We start from the raw sequence: 25,392 nt of genomic DNA, 5'->3' as shown, positions 1-25,392 counted from the left end.
ACGTACTAAATTGTGTCGCTTAATGTATGTTAGATTTAAGCTAGGGTGCATGTATGTTTAGGTCATGGCTGTACAGTGTATTTTTCTTTGGGTTAAATTCATCAATCAGTCACTTTACTAGTAAGGTAAAGGGTAGCAAATACTTGCAAGTAATATTTCAGAGGATAGAGGAGAGTACTGCCCATATATTCCCATTTCCTAGTGTATGATTTAGCAATTGGTAATTGTGAAGGAGATGGGACCTCTTTCCTGTTATTATGTAATTTTTACGATTTTTTTGGTAAATTCGTACATGTGGGGAAACATGAGTTTTGTGGTTCTGTTATCGTTTCAACCCCTAATGGAATTCATTATTTTTCTGTTCTCTAATGGAGAGTTCTCCCAATGACAAGAATTTTGAATACCAGTTACTTCAGTTAAATCAACACATCCTCATATAGGTTAGTTTGGATTGGTTCAATTGATTAGGGTAGGTTAAAAAAAAGAAAAGGAAGTGAGGTTAGGGGCTTCAACAATAATTTTACCAGTTTTGTGGGTAAAAACATGGTTTTTGAGATTATGGAAATATGTTTATCAGTACCCGTATTTGATTTTGACATTTAGGAAGGAGGAAAATATGGAAGCTGAAAAACCAAGTAGTAAGGGATGCCTTCTATAGCGAGTTGAGGAGAGTGGTGGCTGAACAGGGAGCTGTAGACAGAGGCATTAATGAACAGTACAGAGCCCTGAAGAACAATTTCTTGAGAGTTACTGATGTAACATGCAGCTGGACAAGAGGACCACCAAGACATAAAGTAACTTGGTGGTGGGATGAGGGTTTAGAAGCTGCAATTAAGGAGAAAAGTAGGCTTTTCCGGGAATGGAAGAAGGGTGGCTGCCAAACGTAGGGCTAGAAGAGAGATATGCAGGGCAAAGTCTGAGTTGCAGAGACAATTACTTGATAACCTAAATCATGGGGAAAGGAAAAATATATTTAGGGTGGGAGGTCAGGTGAAGAGGGATAATCGGGATATCATAGGTGAGCAGTGTGTGAAGAATGATGAAGGAAGGGTAGTGGTGAACAGTGAGGATATTAACCCCTTAAACGCAGATCGTCGCATTTGCGACGCTCGCCAAAAAGGACATAACGGCGGAGCATCACATTTGCGATTCAAGTTAATTTTGAATAAACGCGGGCAAGGATGTTCCAGCTGGTATTGTCTATCAGTACCACCACCCTTTAGCTACAATTAGCATACTTTACCTTTGTACTACTGACCTCCGTTGTTGCCAAGTATCACGTTTTTTTTCCCCTCTTCCCCCCCCCCCCACCATGGCCCGGCCAGCCTGGCTGTGATACATGGCAGCGCTCTGACTGCTCAGAACTGTAAATCTGCGCTCTCCTCTCACAAGCAGTTTATGCTAATAGGAAACGCTTGTTTCCTCAGTTGTAACACTAGCTTTTTTTCGCACGGTTTGCCCCTGTTTAGCATCAGTTTACCGCAGGCTTTCAAAGTGACATTATGGCAAGTTCTAGCTCTTCCGAGTCAGTGCGAGCGGCCGACAGGAACGAGAATAAAGTGATGGGCGTAAGGCAGAATAAAAAGCGTGCCGCGGTGATCTTTTGGGAAGTAATATGATTGAAAATAATGTAGTATACATGTTTTTAGCTGTGAAAATGGAAATGATTGTTGAGTGACGGGAAGACCGCCGCCGCGCTGCATGTCGGCCGTACGCTTCGTTGATTTTAGCCTTATTTTCAGTGCTTATTGTACAAATACGGATTCCAAACTACCTGTACGTTGTAGTATAAAGTTTACTGTGACAGAATGAGGCTGTGGTAGAGGGGAAACCGGGTTGCTGGGGGTGTGAAAGTGAAGATTTGGTTACCCAACTATGTAAGTCTCCACAAGTCCTTGGGTAGTCCACGAAGGCTCAACACCTGTCTCTGGAGAAAGCTGAATGTAAGTACTATCTGCCATACCAAGTATAATGTTCTAGGGTTAATCTCTGATTTTTGGTTAATATTTTCCTACAGGTACTCAGACCGCGATACAACCCCGCCACCCGGGGGGGGTCGGCTGTCCATGGCCGCGCATTAGGGGTTAAGCACAAGTAACAATAAAAATTAACTTTGTCATAAACTTGGTTTGTTTATGATAACTATTTAGTTGATCAAACCGTAATGTCAAAAGGATCAAGTTGGTCAAAATTGTCCTTAACCACACCCCCAATCACAGTTGACACCATTTTAAGTAAAGCCACCTGGACTTGGACCCACACCTGAATTATTGTTGACAAGAAAATAGACACCATGTAAATTTTTAATTATCTGATTAAACTAACTGACCAAGTCATAACATTTGGAGTTTTTTCTGACCAGACCAGTAGCAGGAGTGCATACAAATTTGCCCCGACCCCACTCCCCCACCTCCAGCGCCATCACCACCACCTTTCTATGGGTGAAGAGAGTTCAGGTCTAGGCACTTTGATTACTATGGTACTTGACTTTGACTTAGACTATTCTCCTGACAGGAAGGAAACTAGGTTGGCTATTTTGTATTTTGTCCTCCAAATATATGTATACAAAACTCTTAAGTAAAAAATGTTTTGTCCTCTTGGAGACATTTCCTTTTATGTAAAAAAAAAAAAAAAAAGTCTCCACTCTGCACTTTTGAGCAACTCTATAATTTTTTGACCAACTCTGAACCAAACATTGGGGAGGGTAGCCCCCCACCTCTCCTCCTGGTTAGGCCATCCCTGCCTCAGCCTCATGTTAAATGCTGGCTTTTCTATTTAAACACTTGAAAAGTGATGGCAGGAATGGGAAAGCCATTACAAGGAATTGCCATGGTACATTGACAGAAAATCAGACCAGAACCTTACCAGGAGCAACACCATCACTGACTGGCCACAGTAAATGACATGCCTAGGCCCAGCCGCCAATTGGCTATGCTTAACTTGCCATGTAGGCCTAGTGGTTTCACCATCAACTCAGGAAGCAGGAAGTCAACACACTGCAAACAAGATATATGATGAAGTACACTACTGTATTCATATGTTGTTTATGAGTGTTATATCCATTATTTTTTTTTTTTTCTGATGGAAGTGTTGCAGAAGAAAAGATGTTTTTACAGGCAGTATCTGCCTTTAGAACACCTGCCAAATAACTGGATTGAGTATGGCTGAAGAGAGAATTATACCAACCTAACTTCACCTATGCAAATAGTACTATAACTCTAAAAATTAAAAAGTCGGACACTAAACAGACAGAACCAAATAAAAAGAATGTTTACTACATTGAGTCCATACCTGTCGGTACGAAACATTGGTATAGAAGTTAAAATAAAGTCTTAATACTCTCTTATAGGTCAGTTGTTTAGGCTTAGAGAGAAGAAATTGCAGTAGCTAGTTTTGAAAATATTAGCCTAAAGTTTATATAGTTTGGTAGCTTCTACAGTGAGGTAAGGTATCAGTAGCTAGCTGTAGTGGGTGGTGTATGTGAAAACAAAGACCATCACCATACACTGTTTAGGTAGGTCTTCCATGACTGAGTATTTATCATCTTTAGTCTTCCTGCTTTTCTTTTATAATTTTTAACTGTTAAAATAGTTTTGTTAGATGCAACCTAACAAACATGAGAGTACAACTTTCATGTGTGGGGAGGCTCCCCACATACAGCTTTTCTCAGCAAGCCAGAGTCAAAGGCTTTTTGTCTTATTATCTCTCCTCCTCTTACTGGCTCCCTTCAACCACTGTTTCTTCGCCGCACTGTTGCATCTTTATCTTTCTTCTATCACTACTCCAGTGGTCGCTGCTCCTCTGAACTGTCTGCTTGCATCCCTCCACCGCTACCGCAGGCGTGTAGCACCCATCTAGCAACAAACTCTCTTCCCTTTTCTGTCCAACTCTCTAATGCAAAAGTTCCATTACTCCCAGTCCTTCATGTATGCAACAGGTCAATTCGAACTGTCTCCCTCTGTTTGTATTTCCCACTGCCTATGATCTCCAGTCTTTCAAGGGCACTGTATCTAGGCATCTCAAAATGAATGGATCTTGAATTTGGCCCTCTGTTATCTTTTATTTTTTATTTATATATTTATATATATATTGTTTTTTTGAGGGGAGGAGCAATCTTGCGGGCTCCTGGCCTTTGGCTCCATCTTTTTGCATTAAAAATTATATATATTTAGCAAACAGCCTCAAAAGGACCAACAGGTCTGTTGTTGTTTCCTTTCCTTTGTAAGTGATTTCTCAGATATTTTGTGGGATTTTCTTTTTCTTGGCTAAATTTAAGTAACAAATTCCAGTCAGATTCATAGTACAATATTATATTATTTCCTAGGTACCACCAAATTACTTGATTCAGCTGCAGGATATCTCCTGGCTCTGAATGGGTTTTATAGCCTGTATTAGTGTATTTTAGTTAGACCCATTTCACTGTACCCCAACTTTATTTTAGCAGTTTCCATACACTTTTGTTCAGCGCCAGGAAACTTTTGGATCTACATAAGGTTTATAGATATATCTCTATTAAATGAAGTCCTTCCATTTTTAAGCTGCTGATTTGTTAGCATCAGCTTTTCATAAAAAGTTTTTCTGGGTTCATTATATATGTATATATATATATATTTTTTTAATAATAATCCAGAACCAGCAGCATGTTTTGCTTAAGTTATTTCATCTGAAGTTACATATTCCCTGCCCACACTATAGACTTTAAGTAAGGACTAGCTGAAGCTTTACAGTAATATAGACCAGTATGCACTGTATTTGTATATTTCCAGACCCAGCCCAGTCAAAGGAGGAGTTGCTGATGCTAACTGTTGGGGAGATTGTCCAAGAGCTGATCAAAGCCCAAAAGGAACAGCGTGATGTCAATCTCAATAAACTTAAAACTAGGATATCTTCCAAATACGGCCTTCATTCATCTCCTCGGCTTGTTGACATCATTGCAGCTGTGCCCCAGGAGTACAAGAAAACTTTGGTCCCCAAACTGCGAGCTAAACCAGTCCGCACTGCATCTGGGGTGAGCAGTTTTATTCTTATTTTTGTGATGTATTGAAGGGTTAATAACAGATATTTTTTTATCTTTGTTAAATACAAGAAACCCTTGCTTCATCAGACTCCTGATATAATGAATTTTGAATGTATCGTATGCCTCTGAGCCCACCTAATTGAGGATGTGCCGATAGTATCGGTATCTGCCTTTTTTTTTTTTTTTTTTTTTTTTTTTTTTTTTTTTGGTAGTATCGGTATCGGCAAGGTAAAAATACAGTAAGACCTCACTATAATGGAGTAATTGGAGCCCCAACCATTCCAAAAAATGCTAAATTCCGATAAAAGCGACATCCGGACTTCCCCCAGCTAACTCGGACTTTTTCCATTATATCAGACATTAGTCCAGATCGCACGAACGATTTTTAAACTGTTTTGACTACCATTTCGGTACTGTACTGTGGTATACCTTCGTTACATTAATCAATTGGTACAATATATACAATAATACTGTACTGTACACTGATAAACATGTCTTTTATTCACCTTATTGTGGTGAACATAGCTGAAGTGGTCAGGCAGTCCAGACTGCTTCTGGCTTTATTGGACTTTTTCCGATATATAGGAATTTAGTCCGGTAGCTCCTCGAGTCCGATAAAAGCAAATTCCGATCTATTGAAGTCTGTTATATCGAGGTTTTACTGTATGGCCAATACTCCGATACTTTTCTGGTTTATAATGTGATTCAAGACACTCATGTTTCATGACACTGATAAACAGATGGTTATGATATTATATTATATTAAATTATACAGTAATTACATGTATGATTTAACATTATCATATACTGTATTAATATTATATATCAATTACTATATTTCTCCTGCATTAACAACACTCACGTTACTGGCATCAAATAAATCAAAATAAAATCAGATAAAATCAAAATAAAAAAGTCTTGGTATCAGTATTGGTATCGGCAAAGTATCTGCCATTTGTTAGTATCGGAGTATCAGTATCGGCCGAAAAGTGGGTATTGGTATTGGTATCAGTATCGTCCATCACATGGCACTTCCAAACTGCTGGCAGTATGTGGGATGACTCACAATACAGTTCCCAAAGTTGCAGTTTCTCCCTCCCAGTTGCTTAGGTTGGAGATTTGCTGATGGGAATAAATGATGAGTTGTTCTATTTGGGGGCTACTTCTGGTAGGATTGGGCGGGACCAGAATCACTGGATGCACTACGACACGTGGTCAGCCTCAGTCTAGCCATGTCTTCATTGTATTCAGACTATCGTGTTTGCGTCTCATGTCTCCCAACTTTGCCAAGTGTTTTCTGTTGTGAAGAATGGCTTCTAGTAAGGAATCTTCCACTACCTCTTTTTCTGAGAAAGCCAAGAGGAGGAATCTTTCCATCGCTGAGAAGCTTGTGGTGACTGAGGCCCATGAGAAAGGCATCTTTGCTGAGAGTGACGTTAAGTGAAAATCCAAACAGCGAACAGCCTACATGATGAGTGGGAGTGTAAGCAGTGTACAGCCATCTGTATAGATACAGTGTACAATACATGTGTTTCGTACTCTTGATACTCCAACCCGGCCTGAAATTGCCTTCTCCCCGTCATGACTTGGGAGTAGTAATTGATTATATAGTAATACAGTACAGTACTGTTCTAGTCATGAAGAAGTTCTATGACGAGTATGTGAAACAAACTGCAAAAAGGCAAAACTATGGGCCAGGTTTGTGTAAAATGGGTTTAATTTTCATTTACAGTTCAGACTTTGGTACTGTAGTCATTTATTTCCAGTCATGTGTTTGAATTCCCACCTGGGAGGATGACCCTCGGATTTATCGAACTTCAGATTTACTGAACCAGGCTTTCCTCCAATTAGTTCAATATAGTAAGGGTCTACTATATCCTGAAGAATCATTCTGTGATTGATAGATAATATTTGACTCAGATCATAGATGAGCAGTATGTGAGGAATGATGAAGGAAACTTAGTGATGGACATGAAGATATTAAAGACACCTGGAGAGAGTGGGTTGAAATTAAGAGGGAATGAATGAGGCAGGGATGTGTACTGTCACCAGACCTGTTTAAGCTAAATGGCCAGAAAGTCATGGAGGAAATTGAGCACCTGAAAGGTATTAAGGTTGGAGGAAGGAATGTGAACAGTTTGAGGTATGCTGATGACACTGTGCTGCCGGCAGATAGTGAGGAGAGTCTACAAGCATTATTGGATGGACTGATGGAAGCATGTCAGAGAAGGGGTTTGAAGATTAGCATCAGAAAAACAGAAGTAATGGGGATAACCAAGAAACAATAGACACTTGATATCAAAATCAGTACAAGAGGACATACAATTGAAAGGAAGAATATGATATTTATGGTGGCAAATCAGATGAAGAGGGAAAACAGGGATTTCATGGTGAGCAGTGTGTGAAGAATGATGAAGGAAAGGTAGTTGTGAACAATGGGGATATTAAAGACACTTCGAGAGAGCATTACAACTGGTTGTTGAATGAGGAGTTTGACTGCAACAAAGAAGGTTTTGAGCCAGCGGATGTGGTGTTTGGCCCTTGACCTTTGATTGACGGTGCAACTGTGAGCAGGGCAACAGTAGATGATGTATATGGAAAATACATCATCTACTGTTACTCTTATCTTTCTGTTGGTGAGATAAGAGGAAATCAGTGGAACAAAAAATGATAGGCCATAGCAAGGGGGTCTTGTTAGCAGAGAATGGTGCCACTTACTGTCAGAAACTTTAGAAATATCAAGGGCTACTGCCATAAGTTTCTCCATGTTGGTCAATTGCCTGAGGTATGGTATGAGTCAAGAGATTAAGTATGTCAACAGTGGATCTTTCGTGGTGAAAACCATACTGTTTGTCACTAATTAAGTTGTTGGATTCAAGATGTAATAATGTGCTTATTAGTAACAATCTCAAATACTTTACCAAGAGAAGATGTGATCAGAGGAACTTCCTCTCTTTGGAATTGGGTGGATTGGCTTCTTTCCAAGAATCGGAATGAAAGAGTACGAATGCATAGTCTGAGTAATTTAGCTAAAACAGGAGCAAGTTCTGGGGAACACTTTTTCAAAACGATTGGAGGAATTCCATCTGAACCTGGAGCTTTGTTGTTTGGTAAATTGTTTAAGATGGATTTCTTATATCTAGTTTACATCTTTAGTGGACCAATTTTGGGGAACGGGCATTCTGACTGACTTCCTCTGAGGTAGAATTTCTGGCAGACATACTGACAAAGATGTCCACTTTTTCACAAGGGTCATTTGTAGTGTTTCTGTCTGAAGATTTTTTAGGGGGAATGGGTGATGACCTGTTTATTACTGAAAGAAATGAAAGTTAACCAGAATATTCTGGTGTTATTAGGGTTCTTTAATATTTTGGATACTTGGTTGTGAAGAAAGTTTGATTTGGCAAGATTTATTACTGTTTTTGCATGGTTTCAGACAATTTTAAATTGACTAAGGGATTCATTTTTTTTTTTTTTTTTTACTTTAAGTAAAAGGTATATGGTGGTAGGTGGGGGTGCTCACCATCCACTCACTCATTGTAGTGCTGCTTTGGGTGTTTGCCCTTCCCTGTCTTTCTTTCCTTCATTCTTTCCCCTTCTTTCTGCCTAAGGATGACGTTACACTCCCTTTTCTGTCTTTCTTTCCTTCATTCCTTCCCCTTCCTTCTGCCTATGGGTGACTTTACACAGAGTGACGAGCCAAATGGTTCCCTGTACACTAGGAAACCATTCACTATGCTGGGTGGTAACCATATAACCAAATTATGGCACCTGGTGGCTTATTGGGTAATTAAGGCACTCCAGTTGGATTGAGCTGTTGTAGGTTTATATCCAGGGGATGGTTCAGGTTTATTGCGTACGTAATGCCACTCAGGGATGAGTGAGGCTGGTCACTCTCATCTTAAATGTCAGGACCTACTTGCCTAGCCCCAGGCTCCTACACTTCTCATGGGGCAACATAGGATTGGATGATGGATGGATGGATGGAAAAGTTACATGCTATGGATTTTTGGGTCTTTGTTCTGGCACGATTGCTGTTAAGCCATTATGTATTAATTCATTAATGTGGTTCTGGGTAGAATTGATGTCAGTGGAGAGGAAAGCCTGTCATGGAATATCAGCAAGATAATTTTTAGATCCATCCCAGTCTGTCTTATCAAAGTGCCATCTGGTCACCCTGACTGGTTCAGAACAGGGAGGTTTGGGGCAGCTGACTAAGGAGGCTTTGATGAAATTGTGGTCAGAGGATCCAAGTGGTGATAAGAGTTGGCACTCTTTTATACTTAATATTTGTTGTATCTGTATTTAATATCTGTTATAATCTGGCAGATAGGGCACTCATCATCCACTCACTCGATGTAGTGTTGCTATCAGATGTCTACCCTTTCCTCTCATCCCTCTTTTCCTTCCATCCTCTTATGTCTTTACTTCATACTGTCCTCATCCTTCTGCCTACGGGTGACTTTACACTCCCTCTTTTGTCTTTCTTTCCTTCATTCTTTACTGTTCCTTCTGCCCATGGGTGACTCAGCACTGAGTGACAAGGTGAATGGTTTCCTGTACACCAGGAAACCATGTACTACACTGGGTGATAAACATATAACCAAATGGATTAGTGGGTAATTGTGACACTCCAGTTGGATTGAGCCTGTGTAGGTTTATATCCAGGGGGTGGTTGGGGTTTATTGCTCACGTTATACCACCCAGGGATGAATGAGGCTGGTCACTCTCATCTTAAATGCCAGGACCAATTTGCCTAGCCCCAGGTTCCTGCGCTCCTCATGGGGCAGTGTAGGATTGGATGATGGATGGATGGATGGTATGGAAGGTTTTGCCTATGATATGGAATCAAGATTCCAGAGTCTTGAATGGTGATTGAGTAAGACTGTGACCCATTTCATTGATTATGCTGCTGTATAGTCCTCCTCCTGTTGTATTTTCCCCTACTCCTACTTTCTGGATCCCGATTTACCTCATTTTTGGATAGGAAAAGAGGTTAGAATTATGTTGTTGATGATGATGAAGCTGATGATGTTCTTATTGGCAGATAGCAGTGGTGGCAGTGATGTGCAAACCCCACCGGTGCCCACACATCAACATGACAGGCAACATCTGTGTATACTGCCCAGGTGGCCCAGACTCTGACTTTGAATACTCAACACAGAGCTATACAGGGTATGAACCTACATCCATGAGAGCTATAAGAGCAAGATATAACCCTTACCTGCAAACTAGGCACAGAGTAGAACAGGTAAGTTGAGGAAATAGTGTTCTGTAGCTCTTATTTATTTATTTTTTTCATTCCATTAGTTTCTCTGTGGATTAGGCCTATCTTTAACTTCTGTTTTCATGATATGCAAAAAAAATTTCATTTATAATGTAATTTAACAGCATTTGGAAAGAAGGTAAGAAAGTTAAGATGGGGCAGATGCCATGTTGCGTTTAGTTTTGGCGCTCATTTCTGTAACTTACGCCTTTGTACCAAGAGTGGGTTATTCACCCACTTTCTTGGGATACAAGGCCATTGCATCATTCAGGTTATGCCAGTTACCTTCCTGCGTACTCATTTTACCTACATGTTTTGCTTAGCAACTCACAAGCGGTAGATGGACACCTGAATCGAGCATTGTAATCCGCTCCCATCAGGATATGAACCCTTTCGCTATAAGGTCAGCAGCTTTGTAGACATTAGCACAAATCACTCTGACACCATGGTGTTAAATAAGAAATAGATTGGAGCTGTCTCTACTCTCTTAAAGAAATTATTGGATCACCTGTTTTTCAGACATAGCCAAGGTCTAGAAATGACACCAACAGTTTTCTCTTTTACTACTTCATAATTGTTACAGTTTTGCTTTAATTTAGGGTATGTTAGCACAGCTTGACAATATTTATACCCACAGCTTCGTCAGCTAGGCCACAATGTTGACAAGGTGGAATTCATTATCATGGGTGGAACATTCATGGCACTTCCTGAAGATTACCGAGATTACTTCATCCGAAACCTCCATGATGCTCTGTCAGGCCACTCCTCGTCCAGCGTCTCTGAGGCTGTCAAATTTTCAGAACGTAGCAACACAAAGTGCATAGGTTGGTTGTGTTCTCCTGTTTCTTCATACAGCACGTACAAATTATACTCAAACCTTGATTTAAGGGACTAAATGGGGAATCAATTTGTCCCTTACTTGAAAATGTCCATTGTTTTACCACATATAAAGACAGTCTTATTATGAATGCAATGATTGTTTCACCTATCTTACGTATTTATATGATTATGAATATTATTTTACAGTTACTGTATAAAGAAACATTTTAATGTGTATAACCTAGACATTACGTATCATTTTTTAATGGTCTTGTCCGTTTGTCAGGTAGAATATGGAGTTCCTTAATTCCAAAATCCCTTAAATGGAGGTCCCTTAAATCAAGGTTTGAGAGTATACAGAATTTGCTTGTGATATTGTATTAAAGCAAAAGTTAGCCGCATACAAAATCACCAAAACTAAGCCACCATACTGTTTTATGAATAGCTTTCCCTTTTTCTGACCATATAGGGTACTGGTTTAGAAGCATTCTGCTTGCAGTTCATAAATGCTTCCAGTGACCCAACATCTTCCCAGGTGTGCTTGTAAATACTTCTCTTCACACATTTGTGTTACTGTTTAGTAGTTTTGTTTGATTTAAATCAGAAGTTATGAGAATAAAAAGTACATTTGTTACCTACTTGTATAATGTCAGGCTAACTCTCAGCCTGCTTAGCTGTCAGAACAGCAATTGAAATTACCAAGGCTCTCCTGCATAGTCATGTCAGACCTCATTTAGATAATTTTACAATTAATCAGTCAAATGACAGTCTTGCCTCCTCCTAAAGAATTCTGTGTAATGAGGTTGGCCCAGGTACAGATAATCATTTTCAGTGAACTGGAAGCTAAATCAAGAGCCAGAACCAGCTGATTACCTCCTAGCAGTTGCTTGGAAATGGAAAATGTTGGGAAAAAAGAAATATAAGATTTGTTACAGTTTTAGTGTTTTAGCTTGGACTTTCATTCTGTGTACTTCTGGCTTCCATAAAATTATGACTATGTGTCTTGATACCAAGCTTGTAACCACAGTTCACTCTCTTGGTAGTACATCTCAAGGTCAATAGTAGCCACCCATCCACCTCAGGTTAGCAGTTGAGTGATATGTGGGGGGCGGGGGAGGCATAAACTTGAATGGGCTAGAGTGGGCCTGGCTGTTACTTTTTAACTCTTAATTTACTTTTTGTCATATCTTTTTTACTTCCTTTCAGGCATCACCATTGAGACTCGCCCTGACTACTGCCTAAAGCGCCACCTCTCAGACATGTTGGCGTATGGCTGCACCAGACTGGAGATAGGAGTCCAGTCGGTTTTTGAGGATGTAGCGAGGGACACCAACAGGTTGGTACAGTACAATCCCAGATGTCCGTTATCCATATAACAGGGCTTATCAGGCTGCCAAGAAATTCATGGACTGGCAAAAATATAAATAAAAATGTAACTGTGTGCACCACTTTGAATGCCCATCCCTGCATGGGAGTCCTGTGTCACGTGAGACTGAGTGAAATCAGGGGATGTGAGGTGAAAGCATTTCCAGTCAAGGTCATTCCTAGTTAATCCTCCCAGCCCTCCTTTCCTCCCCCTCAGTCCCCTCTTCAAATTCAGTCACCCTCCATAACCTCCACAAATCACCACCCTGTTTACCTCTGCCAGTTGTAGACAAGCTCTCTTGCTGTGTTGTCCAGACAGATGATTTCTACATTCTGTGATGTGCTCAAGCTAAAACACTAAAACTGTAACAAATCTTAGATTTCTTTTTTCCCAACATTTTCCATTTCCAAGCAACTGCTAGGAGGTAATCAGCTGGTTCTGGCTCTTGGTTTAGCATCCAGTTCACTGAAAATGAACGAAGTGAGTGCAAGAAATATCGTGGCATAAGTTTGTTGAGTGTGGTAGGGAAGGTAATTGGAAGAATTAGAGAAAGTAAGAGATATCTCACAAGTCCTAGTGAGTGATGAACAGGGTGGCTGTAGGAGTGGCAGAGGATGTGTGGATCAAATATTTGCAGTGAGACAGATAGCAGAGAAGGCTTGTGAGAAGGACTGAAAGGTGTTTATGGCATTCATGGATCTGGAAAAAGCATATGACAAAGTGGACAGAGAGGGATTGTGGAAAGTTTTGCACATGTACGGTGTAGATGGTAAGCTGCTAGGTGCCATCAAGAGTTTTTATGATGGTAGTGAGGCATTTGTAAGGGTTAATGGGCATCTATGTAAATGCTTCACGATCGGTGTGGGCGTGCGACAAGGTTGTGTGATGTCCCCATGGTTGTTCGGTATATATGTGGATGGGGTGATGAGAGAAGTAAAAACACGAGTAATGGAGAGAGGGATGGCATTGGTAATGAATGGTGATGGATGGAATATCTCAAATTTGTTGTATGCTGATGATGCAGTACTGCTTGCAAATACCAGACATGAACTTGTTAGGCTAGTGCAGAGTTTTGCTGATGTCTGTGAGTGTTGTGTCTTGAGAGTAAATGAGGCCTTTAAAGGGAAAACCAGGTAAGCGCCAGAAAAAGAAAACAGAAAAAAACGCTGTTAAAGTTTATGTACTTTAAATATGACATAACTTTTCAACCAATGAAGATATTCTGCTCTTATTTTTTTTTCCATGTAGCCTAATTCATTTACTTTTCCGTAATGATACTCAGACGCTGATAATTAGTGGTATTTTAAATGAAAAAATTCAATAACATCTTCTTTCTCCTTTTGTTAGACAACAATCGACGACAAAGTAGCAGTACTTTTACCCATAATATGTTATTGTAGGTCAGCTATAAGATATTGAGACTGAAAATATGTTCGTAGGTAAGTAAGGACATGTGCCTTTATGGTGATGTCATAAAAAAAGCTTGATGGTATGCGTCGAGCCACGCGATTGGCGTGTCTTGCAGCCACTTCCTGCTGTGTGGCGGTCGCCTGGTTTTCCCTCTCACTCTTAGCCTCACATACATGCGGCTTACAATAAGTGCGTGTTTTGACATGAATACTATGGTAAAATCACCTTAACTCAAGTAGGGAAACCGGATATGATGTTGGTTTCCAAGAATGCAGTACTTGGGAGAAGAAAATACTAAGTCAAAATGGACCTAATGGTAATGTCATGGAGTGGTTGGCTATCAATAGCAGTACGGTCGTTCACAGGCCTTTAAAAATCGTAATTTTCAACCATCTTAGGGACATCTTTTTCACTTAAACCCTTGTTGTAGTGGTAGAAGAGGATTTGGGGAATAAAGTGGTATACAGTTTTCGTTTTCGTTTTTAAAGGCTTCAACATGCTTGCATGTGTCGGTCTTGGTCACCTAATGGCGGCTCTCCACGCTGCACGATCCATTGCAGCCTCCCTGTTCAGTCCCTTAACCCTAAGGTCACACTTAATGACCTCATCCCATGTCTTTCTCGGTCTACCCCTCATAACCCCACCCCCAATATTAACACTTCTCACTTTCCTCACCCAATTATCATCCCCCATCCTCTCCACATGTCCAAACCACCTCAGTCTACCTCTCCTCTCACAACACCAATACACTCCAGTCCCATCCTATCTCTCAACTCTTCCATTGTAAACCCAACCCCTCCAGGCCTTGGACGCAGGGACGCACTGCACATCCACCTAATCATTGTCATTTCTGTACGTCTGAGCCGGCGAATATCTTCCTCCTTCACTGTCCAGGTCTCACTGCCATACAGCATTACACTCCTAACACATGCTGCATACAAAGACCCCTTAGCACGTAGGGAGAGCCCTCTCAATGTCAGGAGAGGCAAGAGCTCCCTGAACTTCTTCCAACCACTTCTCACCCTAGCCACAGAGCTAGCTCCAGCCCCACCTCCAGCACACAACATGTCTCCCAAATAACAAAACTCTTCCACACACTCAAGCGATTCACCAGCAAGTTCAATCCTTTCACGCCTGACAATCTCCACCTGCTCACCCTGGCACACCGTACACATAAAATCAGCATTATCTAGCAGTCTACCTCTGATACCACTACATCTCTTATGCACCCATTTATCACACACACCGCACAAGATGGAATTACTTCCCACGCCCTTGTGGCAAACAGCACATGGCCACTCTCCCTCGTCTTTAACAGTACCGCCACCAACCCTAAATATCATCACTTTTGTTTTATCTGCATTTACCCTTAAACCCTTTTGCCCCATACCATCTCTTCACTTCCTAAACCTATCCTCCGCCTCCCTTTCATTCTCTGCAATCAACACCAAATCATCAGCATACAACAACTCCCACGGGAGTCCATTTCTAAAGTCACGTGAAAGGGCTTCAAGTACCATGATAAACAACGTGGGACTCAAGACTGACCCCTGATGCACACCAACATCCACGGAAAACTCATCACTCAAATCTCCATTCACTCTCACCTGGGTGTGAGCACCCACATACATGGCCATAACCACCCTAACCAGCCACTCCTCCAAGCCAAGCTTTCTCATTGCCCACTTCACCACCTCTCTAGGGACTCTGTCAAAGGCCTTTTCCAAATCAACAAAAACAAAATAAAGATCCCTTCTCCTACCAATATATTTTTCCTGAAGCTGTCGAACAATGAATATGGCATCAGTGGTCCCCCTACCTGGCATAAACCCAAACTGCATCTCATCAATATTCACTCTTTCTCTAATCATACCTTATAAAACTCTCTCCATTACCTTCATTATCTGATCTAAAAGCTTTATACCTCTATAATTTCCTCTGTCCAGGGCATCACCCTTCCCTTTATACACATTTACAATTACACTCTTCAGCCAATCATCTGGGACAACACACTCATAAATAATCCTATTTATCAGGTCAGTGATTAAACTCACCCCTATATCGCCTGAGGCCTTCAACATTTCGGCAGTCAACCCAGACACACCTGCTGCCTTCCCCACCCTCATCCTGCCTATTGCCTCACTCACAGTAGCAGTATCAATCAAAGGCCAAGGGCCAGACACTGGATCTGCTGGCTCCAAACCTTCCCTGTCCCAGTCAAACTCCTCATTCAACAACCAGTTATAATGCTCTCTCCATGCATCTTTAATATCCTCACTGTTCACCACTACCCTTCCTTCATCATTCTTCACACACTGCTCACCTATAATATCTCGATTATCCCTCTTCACCTGACCTGCCACCCTAAATATATTTTTCCTTTCCCCATGATTTAGGTTATCAAGTAAAAGTCTCTGTGACTCAGACTTTCCCCTGTATACCTCTCTTCTAGCCCTACGCTTAGCAGCCAAATATTCCTCTTTGCTACCACCCATCTTCCATTCCCGGAAAAGCCTTCTTTTCTCCTTAATTGCAGCTTCTACACCCTCATCCCACCACCAAGTTACTTTATGTCTTGGTGGTCCTCTTGTCCAACCGCATGTTACATCAGTAACTCTCAAGAAATTGTTCTTGAGGGCTCTGTACTGTTCATTAACGCCTCTGTCTACAGCTCCCTGTTCAGCCACCACTCTCCTCAACTCGCTATAGAAGGCATCCCTTACTACTTGGTTTTTCAGCTTCCATATTTTCCTCCTAGATACATAAGTCCTCTTTTTCATCACTTGTTCTTTAAGCACCATATCACATATCAATAGTTTGTGCTGCTGCACACACTCCTCACTTCCTATAACTTTAACATCCCTCACTAACCTCCTATCGGCCCTCCTAACCAGAAAATAATCTATCTGACTGTGCTTGTCAGAATTATTGGGCGCCCTGCGTCCCTCCTAAGAAACAAACCTTTCAACATTGAAAAAACATATAAATAATGCATTTTATTTACCTTTAGTGCTTCATAGGGTAGCCTTTACGTTTCTTCACGGACCTGAGACGTCTTGGAAGTGAAAGGGCGAGGCTCCTGAGGTGCTGGAGGGGTATTTTGTCCCAGGAATCACGAATGGCAGCTTCCAGCTTAGGCAGAGAGGTAACGTCCTTCCCTTGGAGACTCTTCTTTACGAGGTACCAAAGGTTTTCAATCGGGCTGAGGTCTGGGCTATTTCCTGGCCAGTCTGTCATGAATGATACCTCGCAGTCACGAAGCCAATTGGTGACCGATTTGGCCTTGTGAGCAGGTGCATCGTCCTGCTGAAACACTCGTGCACCTGTTAGCTCGACTGAGTCTGGTAAATGATCACACAGAAGCTCCAGGTAAACATCCTGATTCACTCTAACATTCTTGGGAAGCACAACAAGCTTCCCCAAACCTTGACCCGAGAAACAAGCCCACACCATGAGTGAATCAGGATGTTTAACTGTGCTTTCTACATACCGTGGGTCAAGTGGGTCACTACCTTTGCGTTGATACACACGTGCTCCTCTGTTACAGGTAACACTAAACGTTGCCTCATCAGACCACAACACTGACAACCATTGCTTCTCACCCCAGTTTAGATATTTATTAGCAAAGGCAAGCCTACGAATTCTCTGGCTCTTGGTGAGAAGAAGCTTTTTCACAGGCCTATGACTTGTGTAACCAAGCTTATGCACCCTACAAGACACTGTTCTCACAGACACCTCACCAAACACTTCCGGGTTGCTCTCCTTAATTTTCCTTGCACTCACACGAGGATTAAACTCCACTGCACGTTTTAAAACATTAACAGACCTTGGGGAAGTTTTCCTAGGCCTACCAGACCTCGGTTTCTTTGTGGGAACTTCACCACTGTTTTCCAACCGAAACCGTGCACACCAACAACGCACTGTCGATCGTGCCACACCAACCAATTCACTAATTTCCTTTGTCTGGTGGCCTGCCTCCATTAGGGCAATGATCTGGGATATGATTTCTCTCGATAGTTCACGGGTAGGTGCCATAACAAAGTGATGAACCGCAAAACACTGCAGGACACTTGGTAAAAAATGGCGCAATTTGAGAGGGACACTCGGCGGAGTTCCTCTCTCTCAGGTAGCCCTTGGGCGACTGAGGCGGGAACCAACCAGCGCGTCGGAAGGCCTCAGGCGACCGTGACGTCATGCTCGCAGCGCAAACTTGTGGCTCAATTTTTACCCCAAAAAATGGGTGATTCTTTTTTGGCCATGAGTATTTTGCGCCCGGCGGACAACGCTGAATAATTTTGACAAGTACTGTATGTAACTCCGTTTCTGGCCGGGATGGCGCTTACCTGGTTTTCCCTCCAAGCGCCTCAAATGTAGAAAAGAGTAAAGTGATGCTTTTTGAAGGAGATGATGACTCCCAGTGTGATGTTACAGTGAATTATGAGAGACTGGAATTGGTGAGAGAGTTCAAGTATGTGGGTACAGTGATAGAAAAGAGAGGAAAATGTACACAAGAAGTGGAAAGTAGAGTGACACAAGGAAGAAAGGTAGCTGGTGCAATGAAGGCCTTGATAAGAAACAGAGGTTTGAGTGTTGCAGCTGCATGAGGCTTACATGAAGGAGTGTTAGTGCCAACTTTAACATATGGATGTGAGAATATGGTGTGGCATGAAATTGAAAAGTCAAGAGTGAGAGCAGTGGAGATGGGACTGCTGAGTAATGTATATGGAGTACAGAGTGGATAGGTTGTGAAATAATGTGCTTCCTGAAAGATGTGGAGGGAGGAAGTCTGTGGACACCAGAATCAAAGAGAGTGTACTGAGATGGTATGGTCATGTGGAGAGAATGGATATCAATAGAGTGGTGAAAAAGGTATATCTTAGCGAATTTGAAGGAGGGAGGTAGCGAGGTAGGCCAAGGAGAAGGTTTAGGAATATAAGGGATATAGTGGATAAGTGTGTGAAGAAGAGAGGTTTGGAAGCTGGTGAGGCTAGGGGACTGACAAGAGATCAAGCTGGCTGGATGAATATTGTGAGGAGAAGCGCATGGTCAGGGATTTGGCATCCCATTTTAATGTGACGGTGTCTGGATTGACTCTCGGATACATTTATGTGAAGCTACAGAATGTGGTGAATGTTTTTGGCATATCAGGTAGAGCCAGGATTCCGGGGATTTGAATGATGAGTGAATGAGGCTTGGCCCATTGGATTGGGCAAATTTGGGCTGTCTGGACATTGCTACTCTTCACCCTGCCCTAACCCTGGAAGTTCCTCTGCCAGATTTTAATTATATTCAATCATTCAATCACCCTGTCCTAGGGTGGGAAAGGAGGTCCGGATGATGATGATGATGATGATAAATTAATACTTATCATTAACCCGCCCCGTCCTGGAGACGTGAATTCACGTCCTCACATGATGTGCACTCATATCCCGGAGACGTAAATTAACGCGGCAACATTGCAAGGACATTGCAAGGTCCCTAATTTGCACAATTTTCAATTTTCGCGAGTGATTTTTGGCACGTATACACGGGACACCTTCCTCTACAAGATGCCAGGCAGGGACAATGCCTTACCCAGCATGACCTCCTCCACCCCCCCTGCATGACCTTTTCTCAGCAATTCACCTGTTATCAGTGACCTGGCCAGTAAAGCCATGTCATGCCACGGTACGAAATTCAGGGCCAGAGTGATTCCCCAATCGATGACAATGTGGAGGACAAACATTAGAGGAAGAAACAGTCAGAAATGATGATCAGGTAATGTGGCAAAAAAAGGTCAGGAATGGTGATGAGTTAGTGAGTGAAACAATGCTTATAATGCCTTTATTACCGTTTGAAAACCAATATACTCTCGTACTACATATAAATTCGTACCAAATAAATAAATAAATAAAAACCGTTTATGAGTGGTGAGGAATAGTTATCCTCCCATAGAACTCGTTTTCTTTGCAGCCAGCCTGATAGAAAACCCTGTAAGGTAAGGAGGTACTCCTACCTGGATCGAGTATTTTAAACCTCAGGTGAGCGATTTCTCTATGAATTTTCGATGTTTCTCACCAAAAGCGGATGTTTGAGCCAAAAAAAAAAAGGTCCAAAAATGTTGGGACTGGGGCGTACCACTGCCCAGAAAAGTCGGGATGGGGCGGGTTAATAAAACTATGTACATCATGAATAATTTGAAAGCCTCTTTAACTACCATTTTTTTGGTGAGAAGGAGGAAAATAGGAACAGCCATTACAGAGTTCTTAACATTCAGAGTTTGAAATGCATCTGTCTCGAAACTGTGGTGAATTGGCCCATCTTCCACAGGATGCTTCATGTGCTGTTCATAGTATGCATCAAATATAGTAGTACAGTGATCTTCAAATTAAAAATGGGGTGCCAGTCCTTGTCCAGCACTGTTCCATAAAAAATTAATCTAGCCAGCTGGATCCCTTGTCATTTCCTGTCCCATGCAACCTCTATGCCTGACTTTCTCACACACATACTTACCATACCATACTGTATCTATCCACTTCCTTCTTGGTTTACCATGCCTCCTTCCACCTTCGGACTCATCATCCAAAAAGAACTTACGATATTTTTTTCATCACCCCATTCTAACCATGTGACTGTACCATTCAAGCACAGTTTCTTTAATTCTGTTCTCAACAGACTTCAACACTTCACATCTTAACGAATCACATTTATCATCTTATCAACTCTGTACTCCACTCATTCTTCAGTAACCCCACTTCCAGCATTCTAAATGTTGACTTTTTTGTTTTCATGCATTGATACCACCTATGTCCTCCATCAGACATGTGGTGGCTACCATCCTCTTGCATGAGTACTGTCTACTTCTTCCTTCACCCTTATCATTCTTTTCAGGCTGTACCCTCCTCTCACCCTGTGTCAGACATCCTTCCTGTTACTATTTATTGTTCTTTCCACTTCAGGTGTCTCTCCACTCAGTGACAAGGTAAATGATTTCTTGTAACCCAGGAAACCATTCGTGACGCTGGGTGGTAACCATATAGCCAGGTAACGGAGTGATGGGGAACCCGCTATGGTGCCCATGTTCACTGGATAGAGAGATGTAAATGCCTTGTCCATGCGGGAACCAAACCTCCACACTCATCCCTACATCCCACTGTGGCAAGATGCTGTCCACTGTCAGGGAACATTGGTTCATTGTATGGGCTGGCCTAGCAGGAGCAGTTGCCCGTTTGCAGGTGATAGGTCTGCTTGTCCATACAGATTGGGGATGCTCAACAGCAAGACAACTGTCACACTTTTAAGTTAATAGGGGCATTAAAACACCTTCATGTAGCAACCTTGCCTATGTTCATCAGTTGCAATGTATCCTATGAACAGAATTATGCAAACAGCCTTCCCCCTCCTCATCACACTCACATACTTTTTCTTGTACCTGTACACCCAATCCTGCTGCTTCCCTTCATCAGTTGCCCCTCCTTACCCCTTCCTACCCCCCCTCATCCTTCTCCCCACCACCACATTATAATGTATATAGTTTAAACAACTGCAGATGTAATTATGCTTATGTTCCCTTGCAGTTCATACCTAAAGCAGGAGTTGATTGGGCCAAAACTGTTGTATCCCTGCAATAAACAGCTTTCCCAGACATGGATATACAGTATATATATGTATATTTTTTCCATGTAATGTTTCATTATTTTTCCCCAGAGGACACACAGTAAGGGCAGTAAGTGAAAGTTTCCACTACTCCAAGGATGCTGGCTTCAAGGTGGTGACTCACATGATGCCTGATCTCCCAAATGTTGACTTCGAGAGGGATGTGGAACAGTTCATTGTGAGTTGTTTTGATGTGATAAGGCTTGTATGGTATTGTAGGAGGCAGAGGAGATTCCCTAGCACCTCTTTCTTACCAGTTAGTTTCTCCATATTGTATATTAATATGTACTTGTTTGTTGCATATACAGTCTGTGTCAGTACTGTACTGTATTAGAAAGACGTGGATATCATATATGAGAGTTGTTGTTGTTGCTTAACCCTGGTCTGTCAGGCCGAGCATACCTGATGACCACAATTAAGCATCTGTTGTGGGGCCGACTTACAGGTACAGTACATTGTTTAGGAATCCTGCACCCCCATGTGATTGACAGTGACTCATCAGGGTCAGACCGGGGTCCTTCTAACAGTGAAGTACTGGGAAGTATGAGGAGGTTTGGTTCCTGGGTGGAGACTGCAGCTGACCCACCTAGGGTGCACAGTGCTACCACATATAGTTTCCTTGTCTGTACCTGAAGTGAGAGTAATTGGGTGTTCTATGCAAAATAAATCCCCAAGGAAGAGTTGTTAGGAAGGCTCTTAAGATGACAAGAATGTAGATCTGAGTCTCTGGCTGTATTTTGTGCCAGTAATCCCCACAGACCATTAATGTATTTGTATATTTTATGTTTGCCACCATCAAAATATTTTACTAAGCTTAGGAAGAGAAATTAGGGTTGTTAGGGGGTTCGTGGACACTTTTTTATGCTGTCACTGTAAATGGGTTCTTTGTCATTAACAGAATTAGAGATAGAAAAAAGTAAAAGGCACCAGAGACAAGAGATTGACCCTTCATTAAAAGGACATTACAATATTTTAAGCAGACGACCACCAGACACATTGAGTTTGTAAAGGATATCTATTAGTGATGCAGTTACTGAAGGCTACATCTAACCTTTCCATTAACAAGATTACAGCATGCATATCCTCAGGTGATATGAAAATTGGGTGAATAAAGCCAAGTCTAACCTCTCTTGAGGCAAGAATGAAATGTCTTCAGACTGAAGGGGTTATGCTGGTGTAAGAATAGCTATTTTTAATAGCACTGAAAGTTGATTAGTTGGATGGAGGTAGGTTTTCTTCTTGGTTATAAGTCAGTACAGTACAGGCAGTCCTTATTATAAGCAAAAGATGAATTTTAAAATGTCAGCTTTCATCCAGTTGCTACTATAAATTGAGGGAAACTGGCCTGTCAGCTTCATAAGTAGGATGCAGCTTAAAAAAAAAAAAAAAAAAAAGGCAACTTTTAATGAGGACTGCATGTTTATGAGTCAAAGGCTACTTACAATGAGGACTTCATGTATATGAGTTAAAGGCTACTTACAATAAGGAATACATGTATATAAATCAGTTTGTTAATCAAGAAGTTGCATTATACATACAGTACCATATATTCCAAAATATGACTTTTTATATACAGTTGCCACTGTAAATTGAGGGATATAGATAATCAGATTCATAAGTAACTGTGATATGTTCTTTCGTCATCATCATCATCATCATCATCATCATCATCCGGACCTCCTTTCCCACCCTAGGGCAAGGTGAGGAGTAGCAACGTCCAGACAGCCCAAATTTGCCCAATCCAATGGGCCATGCTTCCATTCACTGACCATTCAAGCCCCCAGAATCCTGGCTTCATCTGATACGCGAAAAACATTCATCACATTCTGTAGCTTCACATAAATGTATTCGAAAGAGTCAATTCGTATGTTGTCATGTTACAAAGGGATGCCGAATCCCTGATCATGCGCTTCTTCTCACAATATTCATCCAGCCAGCTCGCTCCCTTGTCAGTCCCCTAGCCTCACCAACTTCCAAACCTCTCTTCCTCACACACTCATCCACTATATCCTTCCACCTTCTCCTTGGCCTACCTCACCTCCTCCCTCCTTCAGATTCACTTAGATATAACTTTTTTGCCACTCTATTGGTACCCATTCTCTCCACATGACCATACCATCTCAGTACACTCTCTTCGATTCTGGTGTCCACAGGCTGCCTCACTCCACCTCTTTCACGAATCACATTATATCGTATTCTACCCACTCTCTCTACTCCACATACATTCCTCAGCAGTCCCATCTCCACTGCTCTCACTCTTGACTTTTCATTTTCATGCCACACCATATTCTCACATCTGTATGGTAAAGTTGGCATTAACACTCCTCAATGTAAGCCTCATGCATCTGCAATGCTCAAGCCTCTGTTTCTTATCAAGGCCTTCATTGCACCAGCTACTTTCCTTCCTTGTGTCTCTCTACTTTCCACTTTTTGTGGACATTTTCCTCTCTTTTCTGTCACTGTACCCAGATTTTTTAATTCTCTCGCCAAGTCTAGTCTCTCTCCATTCACTTTAACATCACACTGGGAGTCACCTCTCTTAATAACCAACACTTTACTCTTTTCCACATTTACTTTCAAGGCACGAAGCTCACAGACATCAGCAAAACTCTGCACTAGTCTACCAAATTCATCATCATCGTCATCATCATCATCCGGACCTCCTTTCCCACCCCAGGGCAGGGTGAGGAGTAGCAATGTCCAGACAGCCCAAATTTGCCCAATCCATTGTCTGGTATTTGCAAGTCATCCCCTTCTCATCACATCACTAATACATTCAAGTGCCATCCTTCCTCACAACTCTTAATTCAGAGTCCTAACCTCCAAGTCTAGCAATTTAGGGATGCACTACACATCCATGTAATCATAATCATGTTGGTACATTAAAGTCTGTGAATATCCTCCTCCTTTACCGCCCAGGTTTCAGTGCAGTACTGTACAGCATTACACTCCAGTCATGTGCTGGATACAAGGATCTTATAACACTAAGTACAAGGACCCCTTAACACTAAGTACAAGGACCCCTTAACACTGAGTACAAGGTCCCCTTAACACTGAAGGAGAGCCTTCTCTCTGTTAATAGAGACAACAGCTCTCTACACTTTTCCCAACTACATCCTTACCCATGCTACTGTGCCAGCACCAGCTTATCTCCAGCATATACCATGTTCTCCCAAGTAATGGTACTTTATCTGGAAGTAGTTGGGTAACTTAATTGTTGCATGATAGATTACCAGTCATAACCAGTCAGAAATACCCTTAATAGGCCAGTGAGATAGGGTATTGTGGCTTTTAGATTCACTGGAACTCCCCTCAGTGTATAGCTGTTATTTAGAGAACTAAAGGCAGAATGGTGGAAGTAAACCCTCATAAGAGAAATTCAACTGCTCTGGTGTGCATGTAAATGCTCCATATGTTGCCTGTATGTACAGTTGAATATATATATATATATATATATATATATATATATATATATATATATATATATATATATATCTATCTATCTATTGCCAGACGCCTCAATCCCGTTTGGGGTGGCCACAAACAAATCGCCTCCAAGTCGCCCTGTCCCCCGCCATTTCACTGCCCTGCTCCCAACTCACACCCCCCTCTCTCATATATATATATATATATATATATATATTTCATGATGAAAATGAAGTAAGAAAGAATATTCTTTGCAATGCAGCAACGTTAGGGTCAGTTTACAAATCAGTCAGGATGAGCAGTAGAGAGTTTCTGAAATATTATACAGTACTTCTTTAAAAAATTTTAAACACATGGCAGTCTGTGGTTAAAACTATGCTATATCCTCAGTGGTACAAACCCACAAGAGATGGCTGAGAGTTTTCTTATCTTGTGAAATGGAAGCAGGATTGT

The 25,392-nt window shown here is 41.6% G+C and overlaps 1 protein-coding gene across 3 annotated transcripts in view; it reads left to right on the top strand.

Annotated features, from left to right (window-relative positions):
- Elp3 (elongator complex protein 3) overlaps positions 1-25,392 on the top strand; it is a 57,370-nt gene that overhangs the window by 207 nt on the left and 31,771 nt on the right. For all 3 annotated transcript variants that reach the window (XR_013897405.1, XM_080272754.1, XM_080272753.1), the window contains exons 2-6: positions 4,767-5,008; positions 10,065-10,268; positions 10,921-11,107; positions 12,309-12,438; positions 21,565-21,691. Coding sequence is in view for 2 of the 3 variants with exons in the window: in XM_080272754.1 (XP_080128880.1) it covers positions 4,767-5,008; positions 10,065-10,268; positions 10,921-11,107; positions 12,309-12,438; positions 21,565-21,691 (890 nt within the window). In the remaining variant the exon portion in view is untranslated. The remainder of the gene's footprint in view (positions 1-4,766; positions 5,009-10,064; positions 10,269-10,920; positions 11,108-12,308; positions 12,439-21,564; positions 21,692-25,392) is intronic.

The sequence above is a fragment of the Coenobita brevimanus genome, chromosome 51 (assembly GCF_032717465.1).
Source record: "Coenobita brevimanus isolate Jiangsu-jjx chromosome 51, ASM3271746v2, whole genome shotgun sequence".
Taxonomy (NCBI): Eukaryota; Metazoa; Arthropoda; class Malacostraca; order Decapoda; family Coenobitidae; genus Coenobita; species Coenobita brevimanus.
The sequence above is the reverse complement of the archived record's forward strand: the minus strand, read 5'-3'. Positions and strand labels throughout refer to the sequence as shown.